The sequence below is a fragment of the Nesoenas mayeri genome (genome assembly GCF_963082525.1).
Source record: "Nesoenas mayeri genome assembly, chromosome: 5".
Classification (NCBI taxonomy): domain Eukaryota; kingdom Metazoa; phylum Chordata; class Aves; order Columbiformes; family Columbidae; genus Nesoenas; species Nesoenas mayeri.
In genome coordinates this window covers 37567585-37590536 of record NC_137548.1, presented here as the reverse complement: position 1 = coordinate 37590536, position 22952 = coordinate 37567585, and the positions used below count along the sequence as shown (strand labels likewise).

The following is a 22952-nucleotide window of genomic DNA, read 5'->3' as shown; positions in this document are numbered from 1 at the left end:
GGACCTGAAGATTCTGTGAAATGATGGCAGCTCTGATGTTAGTATTTCTATGCAGAAAGGAGCTCTTGTCTAGTGCATATGTCAACTGAAAAGAGGCAGAAATACTGTACCTCCTCCAAAACTGCATCCTGCAAGGAAAAGGATCTAAAAGACTTATGTTTTAGCTCAAAACCAGAAGATTGTATTTATAGGAGGATGCATAAATCAGTAGCTAACCTTCACAGCATTTTACAGGCTAGAGCATATCGTTCAACAGGTAGCAATTAACCTAAATTCATTGCTCAAATTCATCAGGTACATAGTAAGTACATAGCAAAAAAAAAAAAAAAAAAGCAACCAAGTCACCCTTACTAGCTAATCCTGTTTATCCAAACACGGAAGTTACTTTCCTTTTTTGTAGAGTCATATTAAAGAATTAAACCAGTAGTCAGAAAACAGTAGATAGTTGCATGGAAAGCAATTCTCATAAGCCACCATACAGCAACACAAAAACAAGAGAATCAGTTTGAGGCTTTCTCAACAGCTTGCTCATGGGAGGGCTTGCTCTTATGAACACAAGAGGGGAATTTTTCACGATGAGAACAATCAGCCATTGGAATAATCTCCCCAAGGAGGTGGTAGATTCCCCAACACCAGACACTTGAGATTTAGCTGGACAGGGTGCTGGACCATCTTGTCTAGACTGTGGTTTTACCAGGAAAGGTTGGACCAGATGATTCTTGGGGTCCCTTCCAACCTGGTATTCTATGATTAGCAGAACTGTTCACTGACCTCTAGCCTTCCTCCCCACACACTAAACTCTCTGCACTAGGTTCAAGTCCTAGAAGAATATCTGTGTCCTAACCACAGGGAACTAGCATTCTTAAGTTCACTGACCTCTTCATCTTACCAGGCTTAAATTCTCCTTGTCAAGAAGAGTGAAGCAATGTTGCCTGAGAAAGGTAAGTTATTTAGCCTTAAGTGATATTGGCAATACATCAGGAATACCAGAGAAATCCTGTAGCTTTTGACTGTTTCAAGAATTGTTTTACTCGGTGATTTGTGGCACCAGCTTGGTATCCTAGCCTGAGAGGCTAAACATCAGCAAGGAGCTTTAACTTGGCATTTAAGGAAAAAGCATGATACCTGCAAAGAAAACTTGCAGGAAAAGCAAACTGAGCATCGGGAAATATATTAACAGAGCTTTAAAGGACAGCAGGCAGTATGGCAAAGGAAAGGGTCATATGAAGGCCCAGTACAAAAGTCAGAGTATGTAACTGTGAAGATCTTTCCTAAGATTGTATGAGCTTTTCAAAACAATGTCCATCACAAAGGTTGTTTTAATTACTCTTATCTCTAGCCAACCCAAATATGGTTTATCAGGAATGATCTCTATCTGCTTGAGTCTTTCAGTCCAGTCTCTTGTCCACAATCTTCTGTAAGACTTAGCTCCTTGCACTTTACAATAAAGAGGAAACGATGCCAAGAATAAGCCTTTTTCCTTCTGAGCTGTTCTAGAAGCAGTGAGGACAGCGCTTCTAGCGCCAAGGCAGCTCACAGATAGTATCACTTCTATCTCTTAGCTCCCCTCCCATATGAACTCCTACATGGGAAGCATGTGCTTCTACAGCAAGCCAATACAGCAATTAGCATGAATTCTGTTTCTGACACTTAGTGCCTATAAATAAGCAGCCCAAAATAACCAAGGATTAAAGAAAACAGTGAGAGACTACTGCCATCTCAGGCCTTAGATAACTTGTCAGGATTCTTCAGCTGGTAGCCTACAGGCTGCATCCAGTCCTCAAAACAGCTGACTAATCTCTTGCCACTCAGCAAGCCTACTCTTTGCACCAGAGCTCTGGGGTACAGGAACACCTAGTGTTGAGGGGAAGGGCAAGTTCTACCATATTAGCCTGTCCCTTGAGTAATCAGCACCTCTGAGTGAAAGAGCATTGCTGTATACTGATGCAATGGAAACAGCATTCCCAGTAACAGCTCCAGATCCCAGAAGCAAAGAAGAGCGACACAACTACACTTCCATCCTGAGGCATTGTCATTTCAGAGGCTGCAAACCAGTCTCAAGGCACCAGCATGGGACTGCCTGCAGGCAATCAAAGCCTTATGTACCAGGTATGCTCCCCACCTCATTCTCTCCACCTTCAAGCCATTCTACATACCCTAATGGCCAATGCCTTCACTAGATCCTACTCCCAAACACTGGCCTTCACTCCCCTGCCATGTGTTTCCAGCCTGTCCAGTACAAAATCCTTATTTTTTTCCCTGAATTACAGGCAAAGGACCAAGCTTACTTACATCAGCATCTTTATCATGTTCTGTAAACTCTAAACTTGCATCTTATCCTAAATGAAATGGGCCTGACACCCCTCTACTCTCCTCATCCCTTTTTAAGATTCATTAGAAAGCACAAGATAAGCACTTGCCACACAAGTGACAAAGAAAACTGTTTGGAGTAACGGTTTTTCCTCTTGAGCACATACCTCCTTTTAAATTTGAGGACATACCAGACCCTAGTGTATCTTGTTCCAAGGTTTACAAGACTGAAGGAATGATACTGAATGAGTTTCTTCTCTGCTATTCCCAAACTGATACAGATTCAAAAGCACCCCAGACATTCTTTGCTTTTGTTGAGCTTTAAGGCAGGGATTCTCTTAGGTGCTGCGTAACACATAAACAGGAATAATTTGGGGTCCTGTTTAAAAACAAAAATGACCAAGATCCCATCAAATGCAACAGGATACATCCTTGGTTGCCTCTTATGAAATAAAGACTTATGAAAAATATGAGTTTAAAACATCACCTGTTCTCTTGGCTGGGCCTGAAATCATCCCTCATTAAGTGGAAATTGCATTAGACATTGCCAAACAGCTGTTTAATGGGGATATTATAAGCATGCCATGCAGCTTCAGAGGTTTTGCAGACCTCTCTAAGACTTCTTTTATCCGTGGACTACAGCATATGTACTAGAAAAAAGGCTCTGCCACATACCTGTAAGGCAGATATTATTCCACTCTAGGTGAAAAGCTTTAGAGCTGGTAGCTCACTCAAGTTCACAAAATGAGCCAGTAGAAAATATAAGACAGCACAAGCTACCACCATTCACCAGGCATTTAATGCCTGGAAAGTTTTCCCCCAGCCTCCAGTCACGTTCATAGTTACTTACCAGAGGCACATCCAAAAGAAGAGCACAATAATGCATCACTGTGGTGAGATGTGGTGTGTAGTTAACTCCTTATCCCTCAGAGGTCTCTTCTCCAAGCAGTTACAGCTGTGAGGGAGTACAGGCTTCACTTACATGCAATGTGTGAGCCACAGGGAAGAACTTGCTGATGCAGCCTGGCTACCTAACATAGAAGATGGATAAATAACATTGGACAGGAATGCAGTGAACACCCTTTGATAGGGAAGAGTTAGGCGAGAACCCATCACTGCTGTTTTATACTACTGCACGAGTATTGCACTGGGACAAGACATAACACCACTGTATTGTCTGAGAAGCTTCAGCAGTCAAGGAAAGGCTAGGTAGAAACACACAAAAGGTGGTACAAAAAGCTACAGTGAACACATGGCATGCTTGTTGTGGACTAACTGACTTGTTTGGGCTTTTAGAGAAGTTACACTTATACTAATCTAAGCCCAAGATAAGTGGACTCTGATTCATGCAGTTTAAGAGTAACATGCCACTGAGTTTCTTATAGAATTGGATTGTAACTTAATTAGTAGCTTACCCAAAGCCATAAGATACTAATCCTCAATAGCAAAGGGGCAAGTTATTCCTTTATTAGCCTGCAAAGGCCTGTTCCCTCTTCTACAACAGCTGGTACATTCCCACTCCAAGGAAAAGGGTCAAAAGAGTAGAAATTAAACACTAACCTGATGCTCCAAGTTTGACAGAGAGACTTATATTGTCCATATAAGACTCTGGAGCTTTCCATCACATTTGACATGTTTACTCATTGTTTGAAAGAGTTGAAAATCCTCTGAAGTTATCTAATCACATCCTGTGGCAAGCTGAAGATACTTGACATTCCTCACTTCCCTTTCCCCACCTCTGGGGCAAACTAAGTGTAAACATGGCATCAACCTGACTACAGAAGAGCCAAGTGCCATTTAAGATCTCAAAGGAGTACCCTGTGCCCTCAGAGGTTAGCACAGCACAGGAGGTCCAGGCACTGTCACTTCCCATCACCTAACTGGCCTGCAGGATAGAAAGCATTGGGAGAGGCAGTGAAGGATGAGTTTGTTTTCTGTTCCAGTGCTGGCACTTGTCTCAGCTTCAGATCTAGAAACACATGGCAGTTCCTTTGTAGAAGAAAAAATAATCACTTGCCCTCCTAACTAGAAATGGGAAAGGGTAAACCTCCACAAAACAAGCAATGGGGCAGCACATGTAAAAAGGCAGAGACCTCCTTCAAATTTGTAATTTATGAGGCAGACAAAGGAGACAGAAGAAGTTGCCAGTCAGATGTGGCACTTAATACTCAAGCTGACTCACAGCTTAGATAGATTCTTCCTGAAAACTTTGAGGGAAATTCCTTTGAACTGTTCTCACCCTGCAAACCTGTGGCAGAATACACACACAGCTGACAAAATGGCTTAGTATACTTACAAGGAGGAGAAAATCAAGTAGGACTGCTGTTAACATCATTCCTTTTCACAGAGAAACTCACTCAACTTCTGAAAAGCTCAGAGTTAAATATCAGATGTAAGGCATGTACCTTCAAGGGAGACCAACAGCTATATGCTTTGGCAGATGCACCCAAGCCAACTGCTCAGAGGGTACAGAAGCTGCAAGTCAGCTTTAGCAACTGTTTTGCCATCTCAGTATTGCTCCTGCCTGTCCAGCACAGGAACATCCATCAAGTTCAGTTGCAAACAGAACTGACTGGATTTACTCAGTACCACAGCTGTAACCAAATGTAGTATCCATGACAAAACCAGAAGCCAAAGAGTCCAATGCAATGCCTAATCATTGGAGAATAGATCTGCCGAAACAGTGGTTGACAGCCTTAAATAATTTCCTCACCTGCTAAATAATGATTTGGTTTCTAGACTTGAGCAGAAGCCTGACAAGTTTGTCTTTACCTATTTCTTATTTAGACAGGTCCACATTGTACAGAATTAAGCAGCATTCAGCATCTGCTAAACTACTCAGACATTTCACCATGTCTGTGCAGAAGTACTACATGGCAAGGTAACTTCAGAACAAGGAAACATGAAGCTGCAGTAGGCGTGATGGAGAAAAGAGGCATCACACTGAGTTTGTTCAGAAGCTTTATTCTCTTCCTACCAAAGTAAACAAACCACAGAACTAAAAAGAAGGATCAGGCGAGTATTTTGACAGGTATGCAGCCACTGTATTAATATAGGACAAGGTATCCCTCAAACAAAGTTACATGATTTACTGCATTGAAGAGTTACTCAAGATCCTAAGCCTAGCAAAATGAAATCCTTCTATTCTTGGGACAAAGCCTTAACATGCTGGGAGATCACCACTTCAAAGAACACCAATCTAAAGAAAATACAAGTCTTATTACATCTTAGGCTTTTTTTTTTTTTTTTTTTTACAATGTTGAAGCTATTTAGGAGTTCTCTAACTTAAAACACAACCTGAGTAAAATCATCAGAACCAATTCTCCAATCCACAAGCACCATCAGATTAGATTAAGTCTTCAAAAGAGATGCATAACCCAATCTTTGTTCATTCAGTACAATCTACTAACTACAACGTCCACTGCTTTTATTAGTTACTTCCAGAGGTAACCACTCAGTTTCCAGTTCAAAGTGCTTTACACTAAGCATGCGAGAAAGCCATCTTTGAGACATCTTATCAGTATGCTGCACACCAATTCATACACCTCCAAATAGCAGAAATGGCCAATTAATTATATCATTGGTCAGGCAGACTATTCAAGTGGAATTAAAGCATCTAATTAACTTTCATCAACAACATACTGAATGAAAGCTGAACATCATTATTAGAAGCCACAGTAAATTTAAAGATCAGATTTAAAGGCAAGAGTCTTGTAAGCAGTTTTGATCTTGAAAACTCCTTAAGGCATATTCCAGTTTACCTTCTTGATAGTAAGCAAGTACAGACAGCCAATTATGCCAAACACCTTTTTACCCTCTACAGCCACAAAAAACACTGAACATCCCAGGTTTTTCTCCTCAAAAGAGCAAGAAATGGTGTTAGAAAGCACATAGGCAACAGCATTCAAAGCTAAGAAGTTACTTCAGGAGATTAACCTAGCTGCTAGGAGTTCACACCCATAGCCCATTTGCCCATGCAGACCTCCAGCTGCTCCAAGTCCCCAGGCCTTGCATCTTACATGGCTCTTGCACTGCACATGAAGTGGTGTACATTTTATCTGCACAGTCTGAGGTAAAACAGGCTTTACCTCACACTGCTGATGCAGTTCTGCACTGTGCAATTCTGAAGGTCTGTCTTGGCTGGCTTCTCATTTTAGTATCAGAGTATCTGATTCTTAAAACCCAGGCTCTTAGAGAAGGGAATGCTGAAACTCTTCTGCAGTGGGCTCCTCAGAGAAGGTTTATTCCCAGCCTAAAAAGGAAAAGTACCCCCAGATCTCACTTCTGGAATGCTTGGCATTTTGTACTATTAAAATATTTCAAGTTGGGAAGCATTTCCTAGATATTTTCCATTGTTCCTCTTCATACAGTTACAGCATAGCTGTGTCCCCAGAGCACACACCTCCAGCTACTACTTCTTGCTGAGGAAAACACACAAGGTTGGTGTAGGTAACAAGTCAGCCATTCCTTGTGCAGCAAAAACCACTAGAGGGCATTGACATTTACTCTGAAAATAGGATGCAGTGTGAGAAACCAGCCTTGCCCTGTGTTTTATAGGGAGCTTAGAGACTTTGATGCTGGCTTTCTCTCAAAGTCTTCTGTCCACAGAAATCACATCACCACTCAGATGTTGATGCATAGAACCACATGAAAGACATCCCATGGTTATAATAATTGCTTTAACGCATAATTTGAGCCTTTAGCTTATGTCAGCAAATTCACCTCATCAAGCCACAAATCACATCAGTCCCTATCTCCCTACCCTGGCACATCACTGTGTACACTGGTCAAGTTTTTGCCATCTCATTTCAATTTTTTGGTAGTTTGAAAGCAGAAAGGATTTCTGAGCATTCTCTGCCCCATCTGCAGACAGCAAAACTGTCTTCTTCCTTTGTAGGCTAAGTTCAGCATAGCTACACATTCCAGACCTACTTTCTTCGTTCCCATCAAATGTCTTGTTCACAGTTGCAGAGTGAATGCTTTAACATGCTGTGTTTACATACACCCATGACAGATTTTCACTTTTGCATCCTGCAAACCTAAACAAGAAGAACTGAAGGCAACCGACAATCTTTCTTGCAGATCTAACAAGCAACAGATGAGCAGAGAAACCCTGCACTCAGCTGAATTATTTCACTGTTCTATTTCAAGCAAGTACTTAACAATGGAGAATAAAAAGCAGCTGTCAAGAACCTTGCACAGGTTGGCCATGGGACTTAATAGCACAGAGAATATAGAAGTTAAAAGCCCAAATTAATAGTGTGCCCTAGCTGGGCTAAACCTAGTTCATCACATCCACACCTGAGGGCTCAGAGTTTCCTTCCCCTATTTAAACAAAGACATTTCAAGTTATACATAGGGCCAAATGCATCCATCAAAACCTCCTGAAAATTCAGTGTCTAGTGCACTGCAGATAACTCTTCCAGGTCTGATGAGCCACATCATGCCCCCAAGTGCTGCTTCATAACCAAGTTGAAACCAGCTTGCCCAGGGCATCACACAGCAGTGTCATAACCAGCATGACACAACCACATTATTCCTGGAGTTGCATCTTGCCCTTGAACAGTTCAGTAAGTGGGAGTACAACATGATAAACCATGTGACTTGAGAGAATCTCCAGGTCAATCCACCCAGCTCCATGAAGTCCAGGCAATGCTCTTATCAGATCATGGGCATGTCTTCTACAGTTGTTGGCAAATGTGGGCATCCTTGCAGGGTTCAAAAGTACATATAAACATGTACCCACCAACACCATACCAATTATGCAGGGAAAGCTTCCAGATAAGTGGCATGATAAAACTAACTATAAGTCTAAGGTTGGGAGATATAAGTTACCCCAGATCTCCACTGGAGAGATGTATAACTTATCTGCTAAAAGAAAACTAACATAGATAGCCAATATGAATGTTTAAAGCAAACCTGGACAGTTCTGGTGTTCAGTTGTACCTGCACTAGCATAGGTAGAAAACTCTGCCAGCACAGGACACCAGCAAAATACTTGACATATTAAGACACTTAAGAAAACTCAAAATGTCACAGAGCAGGGAAAGGGGGAAAGTGTGAGAAGCCACAGTAAAAACAAGCTCAGACAAGAGGTGCTCCAGATGCCAGACCAGAGATTCCCCTGCAGCCCATGGAACAGGCCATGGTGGAGCAGATATTGCCCTGCAGGCCACAGAGATGACGACACACCAGAGCAGCTGGACATTTCCTGAAGGAAGAAGCAGCCCATAAAGCCCATGATGGAGCTGATTTTTTCTGACAGATTGCAGCCCATGGGAAAGACTCATGCTGGAAGAGGGGAAGAAGTGAGAAGGGGTTTGGCAACTAGGCAAGGTCAACTAACTACACCAGCAAGGAATAAACCAGAAACCTTCTCAGTTTGCTATGAACTGCCCATGCCATTTGGTACTGTGGAAAACTTGGTGACATCTTTCTTGTTATTAAAGGTGACTGTAGCATAAGTGAGAGCTAAGAAATACAGGGATAGTTTGAAATCTAGAAAGGAAGTTTTCCCTGACATAAATGAACAATCCAGCAAATAAATCAACCAAGGGAAGGAATGGAGAATGAACTGAATGCAAATGATAAATTACAGTTCAGTTTAGTCTTGTCATGTTGACTGACACTGAGTCAGAGGTTCTGAGCTCTCCCATCTTTCCAGGGGAACTGCTGACCTTTCAGACTGATAAAGAAAAATCTGCGCTTTGTTTTTCTTTTCTAGCCTAAGAGCTTATATTGCAATCACCAGAGTGAATTCCAAGCTTCAACTAAGACAGACACTTGCCAGTTATTTATTCAGCTCTCCACAATTGCCTCTTTAGTAGCTTGTAGTGCTTGTTGAATCACTGCCATTTGAGTTTTAAAGTGAGATGACTTTATAGCCTTACTCAATTTCCACAAAGACTTCTTCCCAAGGGGATATTGCACTCAAAGGGAAGTTTCCTACAAAGTCAAGCTCACTGTCTGAAAGCAGTAGGTCCAACTAAAACCATTCAAGCTGAGCAGTCTCCGCATGCAGCACCAGATTTAACATAGATGTTGCCCTATAACACATCTAAAAAGATTCACAAGACCCAGCCATCAACTGATAACAAGATGACATTGTGTACTATCAGCTTCCTCCCCAGAAAATACCTAAGGCATGTTTCTTCCTAAATTAAGAAGAAACTTATTGGTGGTTTCCCTTCACTTCAGAGATCTGGAGCTCCAAGCCAATAACGAGCTCCAAGCTTGAATAACAAGCCCGACAACAATTTGTCAGGAATTTCAGTTAAAGTCTTGATATTGAAACCCAGCATCTGCTTTATCAGCAAAAATAAGGATAGAGCTTGGGAATGAAGAAAAAAAGTACACTCCACTCTTTGGGAAATAAACTTTTCCTCAAACTCCATGCCCTGCCTATTTTAAGAGATTTCCTCTCTTCAGAGTCATCAAATCCTGACTTCAATTTAGTAGAGAGCATTAACTAAGCAAGCTTGATCTGTGTCAGCATTTAGAAATGCTGTCTTCGGTTAGTATCTTCTTGAATCCAGCAGTGACTTCACTCAGATGCTTTGTGTAAACAAAGCCTAGTACTAGTGTCAATCACTCACAACAAAACAGATGCCAAGAGTGTTGTATTTTTACATCAGCATCTGCTAGTGAAACAAAAGCCACTAGTAAGTCCCACTAAAGCAATTCTAGATAAGTATGGTTCTACCCATCTGAACACTGGCATGAGATTTAACAAGATTATCTCTTCACACTTGATCCTAATTGGTTGCCTTAGGAAATGCATGGATATGCACGAACATTAGTCTGCTATCCAGTAAAGAGTTGACATGCTTGGCTTAGGCTCTTTGTGGTAATCCAGAGGTTTGCTTTCTAATAAATACTAACCAGAGTCAAGCCAAAGATAATACTCTATTTTGTCCTCTTAATCTGAGGTGACCTCATCATGTCTATGATCAGCCTTCTGGCACTTCCTGAATACAAAAGCTTGTATTCTCCATGGTTTCATGTAAGGTAAAGACAAGGGAAGAGAAGTGAAAGTCATCCTTAGCTTTTGCTCTGACATGCTGCACTTAATCATCACACTGAAAAGCTGGTTGCATCTCTACACCTGAGAAGTTTATCAAAGCTGAACAAACCAAAGGAAAGCACATCAGGTGGAAAAGTACATGCAGTTTAACTTTATTTACTTGCCCCAGTGATTTCCAAAAAAAAAAAAAAACCCACACACACACAAAACACACACATGAATTCTTGAAGTTGTACTCACCTGTTCCAGGAACCAGGCTTCAGGCAGGGTTCAACAAGAACTACCAAGCTCAGAACTGTTCTCCCACTGTCCTTGCCCTGCCTGACCACAGGTGTACACATAGAGTACACCTCTTGGAGGGTGTGGGGCAGAGTTTGACAAGACTTTCAACATAAGGAAAAAAACTAGTCAGAAGCTTTTTATCTGCAGCTCTTCAAGGTGACACACTACCAGTGGCCTGGTTAACTTAGAAGTAATTACAGTGGAGGTTTCCTACTATAAGGTCAGATGTGGACATTTTCTTAAGAAAAGCAATAATAAGCTAAGAGTTGCATGGGACACCTGAGAAGTTAACTTTAACATGAAGAACAGTCACTGTGATAAGATACCTACATTTTCTTTAACATAGGGGAGAAAAAAAAATATGCCTTTGGAACTCAGTATTCCTTGCTACAGACAAAAACCTGCTGACAGCCGAAGTTAGACTTTCTATTTTGGACTGTCATTCACTTGACAGCACAAGCGTTGCTTGTGGTTTTTAAAGTTTCAAATAAGTATCAAATATGTGTCTTTGCAAATTGTACAGGATTTTCATACTAAACTGTTCCCATCTATTCTGGGGCTTCTGGGGGCAGGGAAGATCCTGGGTTATGTGAAGCAATTGTGGAAGCTTTTTCAGTTTTAGTTTAGCTTCACGCCAGCAGAACTAGAAGCAAATCTTGGAGCCTTTTAGGGAAATTCTTAGAGTTCCAACAGGAAACTTAAAAAAAACAACTTAGTTTACTTGTGACACTCACCAGCTATTCAAGCTAGATCAGAGTCAAGACTTTGGGCTCAAAATGTACTTGTCATACAACTGGGTTGATTCCAGCAATGTTGAAGGATAGGTTTTAAGAATGCCCAAATTTACTCCAGTGTAGCAGATATTTTTCTTCCTACTTAGTTCCAATTTCAGCACCAAAACCTCTAGTATTCTAGAAAATTAGTTTTTCTGAAGTTAACTCTACAGGCAAAACTCAGTTTTGAAGTTGGGACTAGTTTTGTTTGGTTGGTTCTTTTAAATTATTTTCATGCAAGAACCACACACACAAACCAGGATAGCTTCATCCTCCTAGGACAAGAGCTAATGTAGCTACACATTACAGCTGTTTATATACCGACAGATTTTACAAAGCAGAGCAGATGAGTTAAGGTGCTTTGTCCTATGGGTGCTTTTATATTCAGAGCAGAAATCTGCAAACCATATACTGTAATATGTTGATGAGCAACAGCCAGCTTCAGTTCCAATACTGCTGCCAAAGTGCTTCAGGTAAATAAGCACTTTTTCTTTTGTGGTAAAGAAACGCTCAACTTCTTTCTGTTCCCAATCCAGCTAGTTTGGCACTCCTTAACTTATCTATTGTTCACAATAAAAATCCTGAAATTTAGATAGTCTCATTGGCAGCTGAGGAAAAAGACAAGAAAAGCATCGGCAGCCCTAGTTTCACACTGATTGCTTCCCAGTTCTCATCCTATTAACCCTCAACAGGAGCCTATACTAGTGACAATATGGTAGAAGTTTAACTTGACTAGTTACTTATGGCTCCATAAGCCACCTTAAATGTAATCCTCATTTTCAGGGTATGCATAACTGGCAGATGCACTGTGAAGTTCAGGAGTGTTCCTGCAGTTAAATTTTCACAACTTTGCATGTTTTATGAATGGTAGTAGCTTAGGTGACAGCTCAAGTTCAGCAGAAGACAATTTTTTTCCACCAACACACTTGTTACTTCAGGGGAACTGAGAAGAAGACAAAACCTGGCAGCTTTGACAAACTTACATCTTCAACAGCTGCAGCCAGTAACATCCAGACTGCTTTGGAGCCAACTGGCCTGCCTCAGTGTAAAAAGTCCTTAATTTAAAAAAGAAAATCACCATCAAGTGCAAAAAGAACTTTCAGAGCTCACTATGAAGAGAACGTTCATCTCCCTGGAAGTTCCTAAAGATGAGCACCCAAAAAATTGAATTTGGGCTGACATACTTTCCCCACACTTCCAGACAATGGTTTTAACCACCATTAATATACTACCACTAGTAAAATATGTTTATGTCCATTGGGTAAATGTTTGTAGAAATTGCAGCTACTACTCCTTCTACAGTTCAGGCTTTAACAAGAAAGAATAGAGTGAGTGCAAGACCAGTTACTGCCACTGAGAAAACATCCTGCTTCAATGCAGCAGAACATCACCAGCTCTACAGAGCACCACACAAGCTAAAGCCTATAGAGGACAGCTTTGATTTTCAATCCTGCACCTCAGGGTATAAGTCCTGTTCCTAAAAACACTGTCTGTGCCTGTGTAATAGTAAAGAGGAAAAGATAGCCCATAGACACTGACACACAGAGGAATGCTGGTAGCAACCCTTATAAAACTTCATAGAAAATTCCTTTAACATTCACCCCCTTATGGAAAGCATGAGCTACTCATTAGGTAGCACAGCCACTACTGATATACCTTCTTCCACCATCAGGTTATCACCTATTCATATAAGCAGTAAGCACTTTACCACATCAGATTTTACACATAAAGCTGCAAGACACCATCTCTATAATAACTTGAGGCCTTCAGGTACAGCAGAGAAGCATCATTCTCCTACAATAAAGAAATAAACCTGTGGACTTGTGCACATGTGTAGTGCCTTTAAGGATATCCTATCCCACGGCAACTGCTTCCAGAAGCTAAGTTAAAGCTCTAGCAGGATAGATTTCTCCATCTAGCATAATTCTCAGGAATATTTCATATGCATTGCATATAACTGAGGGCAAACAACAACGTCAGCAGCACTGAGAATCCAATTGGCTAGAGTTTACCACAACAGCAGGAAGATGCAGGAGTGCTGCATTACTGCCTTACACCAGACCCCTCACCTGACAGAAGTCCAGAGCCTTGGAGGCAGATATTTGTATTTTTAAGCTAAAAGAGTCAAGCAAGTTCTTCTAGATTGACATATTTTTAGACTGAGACACAGAAAGGGAAACAAGTAAAACTGATCTCTACAACCGTGTAGCAAAAAAACAGTGTTCATTGCATGAACAGCCCTGTTCATTTGATACATTCAGTGCTTTATGGACTTCAACCTTACAAGTATTTTGCTTCCACTGAGAAACGTACACATTAAAACTCACCTTTCCCTTAGAAGTTTGTAGCAGATTATCCTCTGATGTTCCAGATATATACACATTTTAAAAGCTACTTTTGTTCACAGCTTATCTACTTTTGCAACACTTGCCTGCTCACTTTTAAGAATAGAGGAATAAACCAAACACCAAACTCCAGCCAAGAAGCCAACAAGAGTTACCACCATTCTGTATGATAACTAGACCAAATCAGAAGTAGCTACTTGGCTCAGACAGAAACCCCTTTATCTGGCCAGTATCCACAAACTCCAACTCATTTATTATAATATCCTCCACCTGGAAATTACACCCAAGAGCTTCTGGCTTTTTAGTTCTTGACTTGCACCTCATTCCACCAAGTATTTGTTTAAGCCTAAATGTAGACTGCATGTAAATCTGCTTCAAAGAAATGGGAAGGGAAATGGTTTGATGTGCCTGCTAGACTAGGCTCTTTAATCTTCATGCTACTCAAGAAAGTCTGTGCTGCAACAAAAGGTTATCATCCTATCTGGTTTTGACTAGTGTGTCTCTGGTACACACAGAAGCAAGATCTAGAGATAGTGTACATCTGGACATCTTTCCCAGGCATGTGTCCCTGATGTACATTAAAGTATACCACTACTTTTACCAGGTGTTTTCACCTGAGGATGCTTCCTTATCTATTTGATTCCTGGTTCACTCTACCTCTATACCAGAGGCAGCCCAAGGAGCAACCATGAGTCCACCCAGTTTCATGGTGGCCATAGAACATAAGATAGTTACCTTTAGATTAAGGCTGCATTAGATTGTTTTAGTTTGCTGAAATGTCAAACCCTAAAGCATCAGAATTACCACTGAAGGATCAGATGATCTCCATTTCAAGCCCTCTATATAACCAATGAAAAAGTTCCAGTATTCTGAATTCCACAAGAATACAGAACAAGCACTATTTCATATACCACAACAAGCCTACGTATAGCAGTTAAACTATTATACATTTCTCATCAGAAGGCTGACTATAGTGTCCCAATGCAATTTAAGTGATTGATCTCAGTCATGGAATAGGGAAGAGAACAGGGATGGACAACATTTTCCACATTCCTTCTAGTCTGTGACCTAGCTAATGGTAACAGAGGACTGGTAGCCAAGAGAAACTCTGAAACAGAATCTGCCCACTAAGTGCTTGGAACCTCTCCTCCCTATTTGAGGATCAGCACTTCCCTCTGCATACGACTCAAACTATCATTAAATGTACCAGTGTCCAAGAAAAACCTCAGAAAAGCAAGTTATTTAATCTATCCTATTTCCCCATTTTCCTTATTCCTACACACCTTTGACTTCCTATGATTCTTTCTATCAGAAGCTCACCCATGAGAAAACTATAACCTTTACCATCCACTCAACCCCAGCTTCAATCAAATGTCTCAGTGGCACAGAACGGCAGGCTCCTTCCACTCTGAAAAGGGTGAAATCACATTCTTTCACTTTGCCATAGGACTCAGAAAAGAGAAAATTTATGTTAGGCCAATGCTCTTCCAACAGTGGTTCAAATTTAACTCTAGACTGACAAGGGCTGCCATGTAACCTACTGAGCCAGTCTCAGTAAATTCAGTCTACAACCTGCACAAAAAGAATGCTGCATGCTTCTTTGCCCTTAGCCATGTCAAGTCAAGGTGTCTGGGGCAAGACAACATAGTTTACAGAACCATGGCACATGGTCTGGGTCTCTACTCAAGTACTGAGCAGTGTGGTACTCTGTAGCACTTAACCATGCACTACTGTCCTACTCACATTCATTCATATTCTTCATCTAGAGGCAGTAGTTGCTCCTTAGGAACTCTAGCTCCAATCCTGGAGAGAATTCTGGGTGTCCGTGGCAGAGTAAGTTTTCTGCCTACACCCACAAGTTTCTGTACGGCTTCCTCCACCTGCATGGAAGAGTCTGCCAGCAGCACTGGTGGGTTGCTTGTCCAGGCTTTGCTGCCAGACTCTACTTGACAAAACCCTGAGTCAACCTTTAATGATGCAGTCTCTGTCCCTACAGTAACTAGCATTAGTTTTCCCTATCTCTAGGCACAGGTGTTCCCCTCAAGGTCTAAGTTTGCTCTCACTTCATCCCTACCACTCACTTCCCCACTGCATAGCTATGTGCCACTCCAAATGAGAACACCTGTCAGCAAGCCCTCAAAAGCAGCTGGCTCAGCCAAAAGCCAGTGGGAGGCTTGCACAAACCCAACATGCAGGCACATCCTCCCAAGCAGGCTACAGCTGGGAGACCACCAGGGAAGAGTTTGACACTGCAGACAGTTGGAGGCTCATGGGGGCTTCTAGGCCACTGCTCTGAGAACAGCAGCACAACTGCCCCAAAGAAGCCAGTATGAGAAATGTCACAGGACAGCCTCCCACCCAGGCTGTTCCTTCAGGCTGCCAGTGGCACCTTAGCATCATCCAGTCAGGCCCAGACCAGTCTTAAAGCTACCTTGGAAGGGTCACACAAACTAGAACAAATCCCTCCATAAGCCAAAGCCTCTCTTCGCTCCACCAACCCTCCTCACACTGGAGGGACTGTGCTTCCAGCATAGAGGCCTTTTACTCAGATAGCAAAGGGTTCTCTCAGAGCAGTTCTTGTGGGGAAACAATCATTTGACACCTCAGTTTCATAAGAAATAGCATTTGTGAGTGGACCAGCCCACTATATAATACCATGTTTTCCTCACCAAAAGGAGCATATGTTTCTTTTCTAATGCTCACAAATACAGCTAACACTACCTATAGCATTAACTGCAGCACTCTACGGGAGCCCAAGTTGCATGAGAAGGCTACTGTGATAAGTTGAAAAATCATCCAGGACAGGAGCCATGAGCCTGATTTCAAGGTAGGGCTTCATCCCACAGGAGCTGACTGCTCTCAGGCTGAAGAGCTGCCAACAGCTTACATGAGGTCACACACAAAAGCTCCTTTGTATGGTGGATGGTTGTTTTCACTGCCCTGAGCGCAGGCATTACACTCTGGTGTGACTAGCTACACTTTCGTGCTGTTACTCTCCTGTAGCTACAATGCCTCCCAAAAAAAGGGGGCAGAGTTGCTTTCTCAGTCATCACCAGAAGGGTTTAGATGCCAGAATACTCCCTCCTCATACCTAGGGACAGTAAAGCCACTACACACAGAAAGCTTCATAGGGCTCCCATGTGAGCTGCTGAACGCAAGCCCTAACTGCTCATGTGAGCCAGTCAGAAGAGGGAGACAGCCACATACCACATACATGGAGAAACTGCCAGGATGTGATGAAAGTGAACATCTCACACTGACCTCACACCTTACTCAGAAAGCTCCAGCATGGAAGCTACTCACTCACAGCAACAGCAGCCTTCAGTGTTGGGGCAAGAACTTCACAAAGGGAAGAGCTTCTCACAAACAGGCATAAGAGGCTTAGAGGTCTATCAATGCAATGACAGCAGTTAAACTTGTAACACACGTAGGACCCGTAGTTCAAGTCGCAAGTTATAACATTCGCTCCTCTGCCAGAACTCCATTTGAGGACAAAGCAGTAAGCTACCACCACTGCACACCAAGCCTGGCTCAGGCCTGCTGTGCCACAAAGACCCTGCATGTTGCACCAGCAGCCTCATGGCAGCTCTGGGGGGCTCTGACAGGACTCCATCATGCTGTCACACAGGAAGTTAAGTGTGACAGTCAGCATAGCAGCCTTCACGTATTATCTGCAGTTTCACCTGTATTGCCTCTGTGTTTAACTTTTAACATGAGCATAAAGTGTATTGTGTAACACTTGACTGCACTCTCAGATGGGCCTGCCCCAGAAAACCTCAGGATTCAGCAGCCAAGTAGGAGACAAATGGGTTTTTGTTTGTTTGGGGTTTTTTGACATAGTAATGTCGCAATTAGTTTGAGATGGCAGGATAAGAACATCTAAGATATTTAAACTGTAGTATTAATATTTCAGAGCTACCATACCTCTGAAATTAAGTTTACAGTCATCTTACCAATTGCTTCAGGCCATTTAGAAATGAAAGAAGCCAAGACAGCATCTGTTCTGCACTGATTGCAGTGAAGATTACCTTAGCACATGACTAGATCTAGAAACTTGAAAACTAGTCCAAGAGGTTATCGTTGTAGGTGTTCTACAAGCTACAGAGCTTGCTGCCACTACCAGCAGAAATACATGAGCAATTTCTTTTTCTGTATCAAAGCTTTTGGTGGTGGAGGTCATTAACATGAGCGAAATATTCTCATAGCCAACTCAGAAGCTCAGGCAGTTAAAACACCAACTCCAAGACTACACAGAGCGAGTCAAATCCTACAGTGTTTTCATGTTGAGAACAAGACCTGCTGTTTCAATCCTAATGTATTGGAACGTAATGTTTTAATACTTTACCACACAAGAATTAATCCTGTTCCTCAACACAGTTGCATAACATATCAAAAGCAAGTCACATCAGTTTCTTTGGTGCACATCAAGGAATTCAGCTGTCTAACATTAAAAGTCTAAATAGGAACAAGGAGATGGAGAAATAATTAGTATAGCTCCATACACAATTGGAGCTTCTACTTGAGTAACATCTCTCACTCAACCAAAACAGTATCTGTAACCAGAAGCTATTTGCCAGAGTAACAAATCTCACTTGTCAGAGGATGCTTTTCTAAAGACTTGCCTTTGCATACTCAATCCTTCATTAAAATGTGTCTCCAACAGTAAGGAAATCTAAAACATTAAAGCACATTAGTTCCTATTCATCAGTGTAAACCTTTGCAATGTAGACTGATTAAGCTCAAACCAAGAAACAAAACTCAGTCATTGAAATTCTATCCTAAGTATCACTCTTCTAGATCTCTTTCCTACAGAGCCTTTTGGTTTATATTTTTATTATATGTCCTTTTCTAATTTCTTCCCACTATGAAGAACCCAGTCTCCCCAATTTTAGTAGAACATGTGTAAAGAGACCTTCTTTGCGGACCCCCAGCCCCCCAGAAGGACTGCAGTGAGAACACACAGAAAAAACACAGGCTCCTTGGCACAAGCTGTGATGCTGCTTGCTCCTCCAGAGGGAATGGCAAAACTGCAGGAACCTTTTCAGAACTTTTCATCAAGGTTCTTACTTGGGCTTTTAACTAGTAGCCACCTGCAGCAGGGAATTCCCATTGCTCTGTGACATTCCAGTTTATGGAATGGAATCTGTGGGTATCTTCACAGTTTTACTGTCTACGACTTTCCCTTTACAACAGTACTGAAACAGAAGACGTCCCCATCTCCATCCAGCATGCCTTTCAAGGTTGGATATGGTATGTTTCCATACATGAAACTAGGAAGAAAGTTAGAATGACTGCCCTCTTCTCCCATTTCTTAGTACTCTGCAGTCGGTAGGAGGTACAGACCCCCAGTCTTTCAGAAATCCAAGCCTGTTCCTAGGACAGCTTTTGACTGCTGCAGCCATGTTCTGCTCCTTCTGAAAGCACCCACCATTTTCCTGTGCTAATATTTGTCACTACTGCCGCTAACAGTTCTCTGCCATAAACAGAGAAAGTTCATAACAGTCAGGCATTATACTCAAAAAGCAGAGGGCCTACATAGATTCTGAAATAGAAAGACAAAGGTGACAATTTATTGTCCAGATGGGGGAAACCAGAGCTTGGTGGCACAATCTGTGTAATCTGTTATGGAAGAGTACTGGTCAAATGCACCATGCAGCAGAAGATGCAAGAGCCAGCGAAGTCAGGCTTCTCATCTATTGCTTTGGGGTCAAGGAGGAGAAACAGCAAGACCTAGCTTGTCACACAACTCCAGATCTCATGCCAACACAGAGAAAAAGGCACACAGGAAGGGAGTATTAATAGAAGTTAAAGTCTAATTATCTTTTTCCAGAAGGCAATATCCTTCATACAGACATTTTTCCAAGTATAGTCAGCTGATTGCTTCCAGAGTGCTCTTTAGACCTACAAGAGTAGAAGTGATCAAGCCATTGCATAACACAGAAGCAATTTTCCTAGAGTCTGTCACATGAGAAAGCAAGTCACATAACAGCCTTGGGCTTCCAAGTTATTTCTAGGACACACAAGATATTAGACTTACTATAGGGCATCACTTGGGATAGTTCTCATTAACTGTCAGTGGGTCAGTGCATACGTACAAAGGCCAGATGTTTCCCACAGGTCAGTGACACTTCCTAAGTCTAAGGGATGCATGTCATTGCTCATAGTTTTACTATAACAGGAAACAGCAAGCTTTGTACAACATCTTTTGAGAGCCAGAAATACCTCAGCAGGCCAGTACTAGCTGCACTTGTAATTTACCATGGTATTCAAGTTATCATCTTGTACTAACTCACTTCATCCAAAGGTTTGATCCCTTATTGGCACAAGACATGTAGATATACCCATTTCTCTTCAATACCCATAGTTTTTCATCATTTTCTGCAAACAGTAGCAAGCCATACTCCTCTGTCTATGTATTCAGTGACAGTGCTGGCTGTCTAGCTTAGCAGCAGCACTCAGTAGTAAGAGAGAAATGCAAAGAGAAAGATCAAGAACTTGATTCAAGCATTACTGCTCATGTAAACTCATTGAGTAGGATCAAAAACTGCTGTTCACCCTTAAAAGCATTTCAGCTTGCAAATATTGTAGTTCTAGTGCTTACCATACAGAAAGGGAGAAAGGGTGAATATCACACCTAGCAATTGAACACCTACAGCATCCAGCATCAGACTCCAGAACTGCAACACTGACCCACCCATCCTGGGAGGGTTCCTAACAGGAATATGCTCTTAATCACAAGTCAGCGTGAGAAACCCTGGTGTAACTTGGTAATCATAAGCAAAAAACAAAAAATTCCTGTGTACATTGGCACCTAAAGTATGGCACCTTTATAATAATGACAACTTCACTGGCAATGTCTAATCACTAGGAGAGATGAAGCTCAGGGGCTTATCATATCAACCAATGTGGCTTCAAATTAGTAAATCAAACTCCCCACCTTCACATGCACTTAAGCATGACACTTTGAAGAGTGAGAAGACAAGCTTCATGACTTAAACATCCTGGAAGTTCACTACCTTCCATTTAAGAGCTCATAAATTAAAACTTTAATACTTTTAGGCATATCTTTCTACAGAACTGTAGACATTGGGAAAAACAGCCAAGTCAGTTCACTTACTTCAAGCAAAAAGTAAATCACTAGTCCTTCATATTTGGCTTCCCAGTCTCCTGAAGTAGCTTATTGCAAAGCACACAGCACAGGGAGCAATTAAATTGCCTTGTAAAGTACACTACATAAAAATTGCATATATGAAAGCCATTTGATAGACAGGCTCATTGTGCAAATATGCACTGCCATCAGGATTTTTTATTTGGTGAAGAGCAATTGAAACAAATAACAAAAGTATTTAGATACCAATGCTGATGAAGGGCCCTAGTCATCCAGCCACATTCTCACTTATTACCTCAAAGCTCCTCTCTATTTGGCACTGCTCAATTTTTGAGGTTTATGTTTGATATCAGGTGATACAGATAGATATATAAGCACCTCTATGTTTCCCCATCCTTTAGAACAGGTCTCTAAGAATTTATGGCACATGCTAATTCTGATCTGCCTCATTCTAACAGTTGCTGTTACATATCTGGTCATAAAAGAGGCTACACAACACAGCTGAATACAAGGACATCACTGCAGCCAGTCACTTTCCACAGCTCCAAAAAGAGTTTAATAGCCATCATGGTCAAACAGCACTTCTACTAAAACACTAGAACACTACACTAAAATCTCTTATTGTTATACATTGGCTAAGTAGAGATTCTAAAGACTCCTGGTCTTTCCTAACCATGGTGTAAGTTAATTAGGTACTACATTTCATAGCATTTCAGACTGATGGGTCAAGAATGCATATGGTCAATGCATCCAACATGCCTGCAGAGAGACCAAGTTTTTCCACTTACCCAGGGCTGTGCTTTTATTGCAGCATTGGCTAAGGAATAGCTACTGTTTTGCAGCTTTATAATTGAAAGCTCTCATGCTACTCTGTAGTATTGCTGCAGTAGTAACATTAGCTCACTGGGAGGACCATATTTAGAAAAGATGTTGGGTTCTCCCCCAGAGCAATGTAATAGTTTGGTAAGTGAAATTAACAGCCCCACTAAGAGTCAAACATCATCAGATTAAAAAACAGAGCTAGACTCCTACAGGGAGAAGTCTGGGCTGAAGGCATCTAGCTTTATTGCAGGGATTCATTTAATCCCTACTTGGGAACATTAAAAAAAAGTCCTAAAGCTATGTGCTGGGAACAGGGGCTACATTAAACGCAAGAAGAGCAATATAAAAATACAGCCTGCTAACCTCCCCCCCCGCTCCTTTTTTTTTCCTGCAATAAATACCAACAAGTATGTACATACTTCGCGCATTCAGCCGGTACCCGGCCTTTAATGAGCGGGGAGGCCCTTGCGAGGGTCCGCGCCCGCGGGAAGCCGGGCCGAGAGCCGCTGCGTGCCCACGGCGGGGCGGGGGCGGCCGGGGTTCCCCCACGGCGAGCGCCGGGGCTTCACCTGCGGCGCTGACAGGGCAGGGGGCGGCGGGCCGGGGACAGGACAACCTGCCGCGGCAGGCGGCAGCAGGGCAGCCCCACCGCCGGGACGGCGGCTCACTTACCCGGGGCCCCGTGGCTCGATGGCCGCGACCCTGAGGCAGATGCACGAGCAGCAGCGCCAGCAGGAACGGGCGAGCCCCTGCGCTGCGCCAGGCCCGCGGCACCATGGTCCCTCGGGGGAGCAGCGGCGGGGCAGCGGTGGGACGGCGGGACTCTGCGGCCACCGGAGACGGCTCTCCCGGGCGGCCGCCGCTCAGCCCGGCAGCGGCGTGTCCGTCAGCGGGCGGCGCGCACAGTGCCCCGGGCCGGCTCTCCCCCCTCCCGCCACAGCAGGTTACCCGTCTCAGCCATGGGGATGCCCGTTATAAAGCCGCGGCGGGGCGGGGCCGGGCGGCATTGACTGCGGTGCACACCTATCGCAGCGCGGCCGCCAAGGGCTGCAGCCAATAGCGGGGAGGTAAGGGCCTCCGCCCCGCCGCCGCTGCCGGGCGTGAGGCGGGCGGCGCAGGTTGGCCCGGGGCGGTGCTGTGCGGTGCTGCCGGCGGCCCGGCGAGGGGCGAACACCTTCCCTGTGCCGGCGGCACCTGGAGCGGCTGCCGAGCCCTCAGCGGCTGGCGGGGTGCGCGGGTGCCAGGCAGTCCCGGCGGGGCTGCTGGAGACGACCGGCCACCGCGACCGG

General features: G+C 43.0%; 1 protein-coding gene across 1 annotated transcript in view; it reads right to left on the bottom strand.

The window, feature by feature from the left end:
- Positions 1–22404, bottom strand: part of SMOC1 (SPARC related modular calcium binding 1) — a gene marked incomplete at both ends in the record, with an annotated part of 119192 nt that extends 96788 nt beyond the window's left edge. Inside the window, one exon of the mRNA XM_080345252.1 lies at positions 22336–22404. Within this exon, the coding sequence (XP_080201378.1) occupies positions 22336–22404 (69 nt within the window). The remainder of the gene's footprint in view (positions 1–22335) is intronic.
- Between the last annotated feature and the right edge of the window lie 548 nt (positions 22405–22952).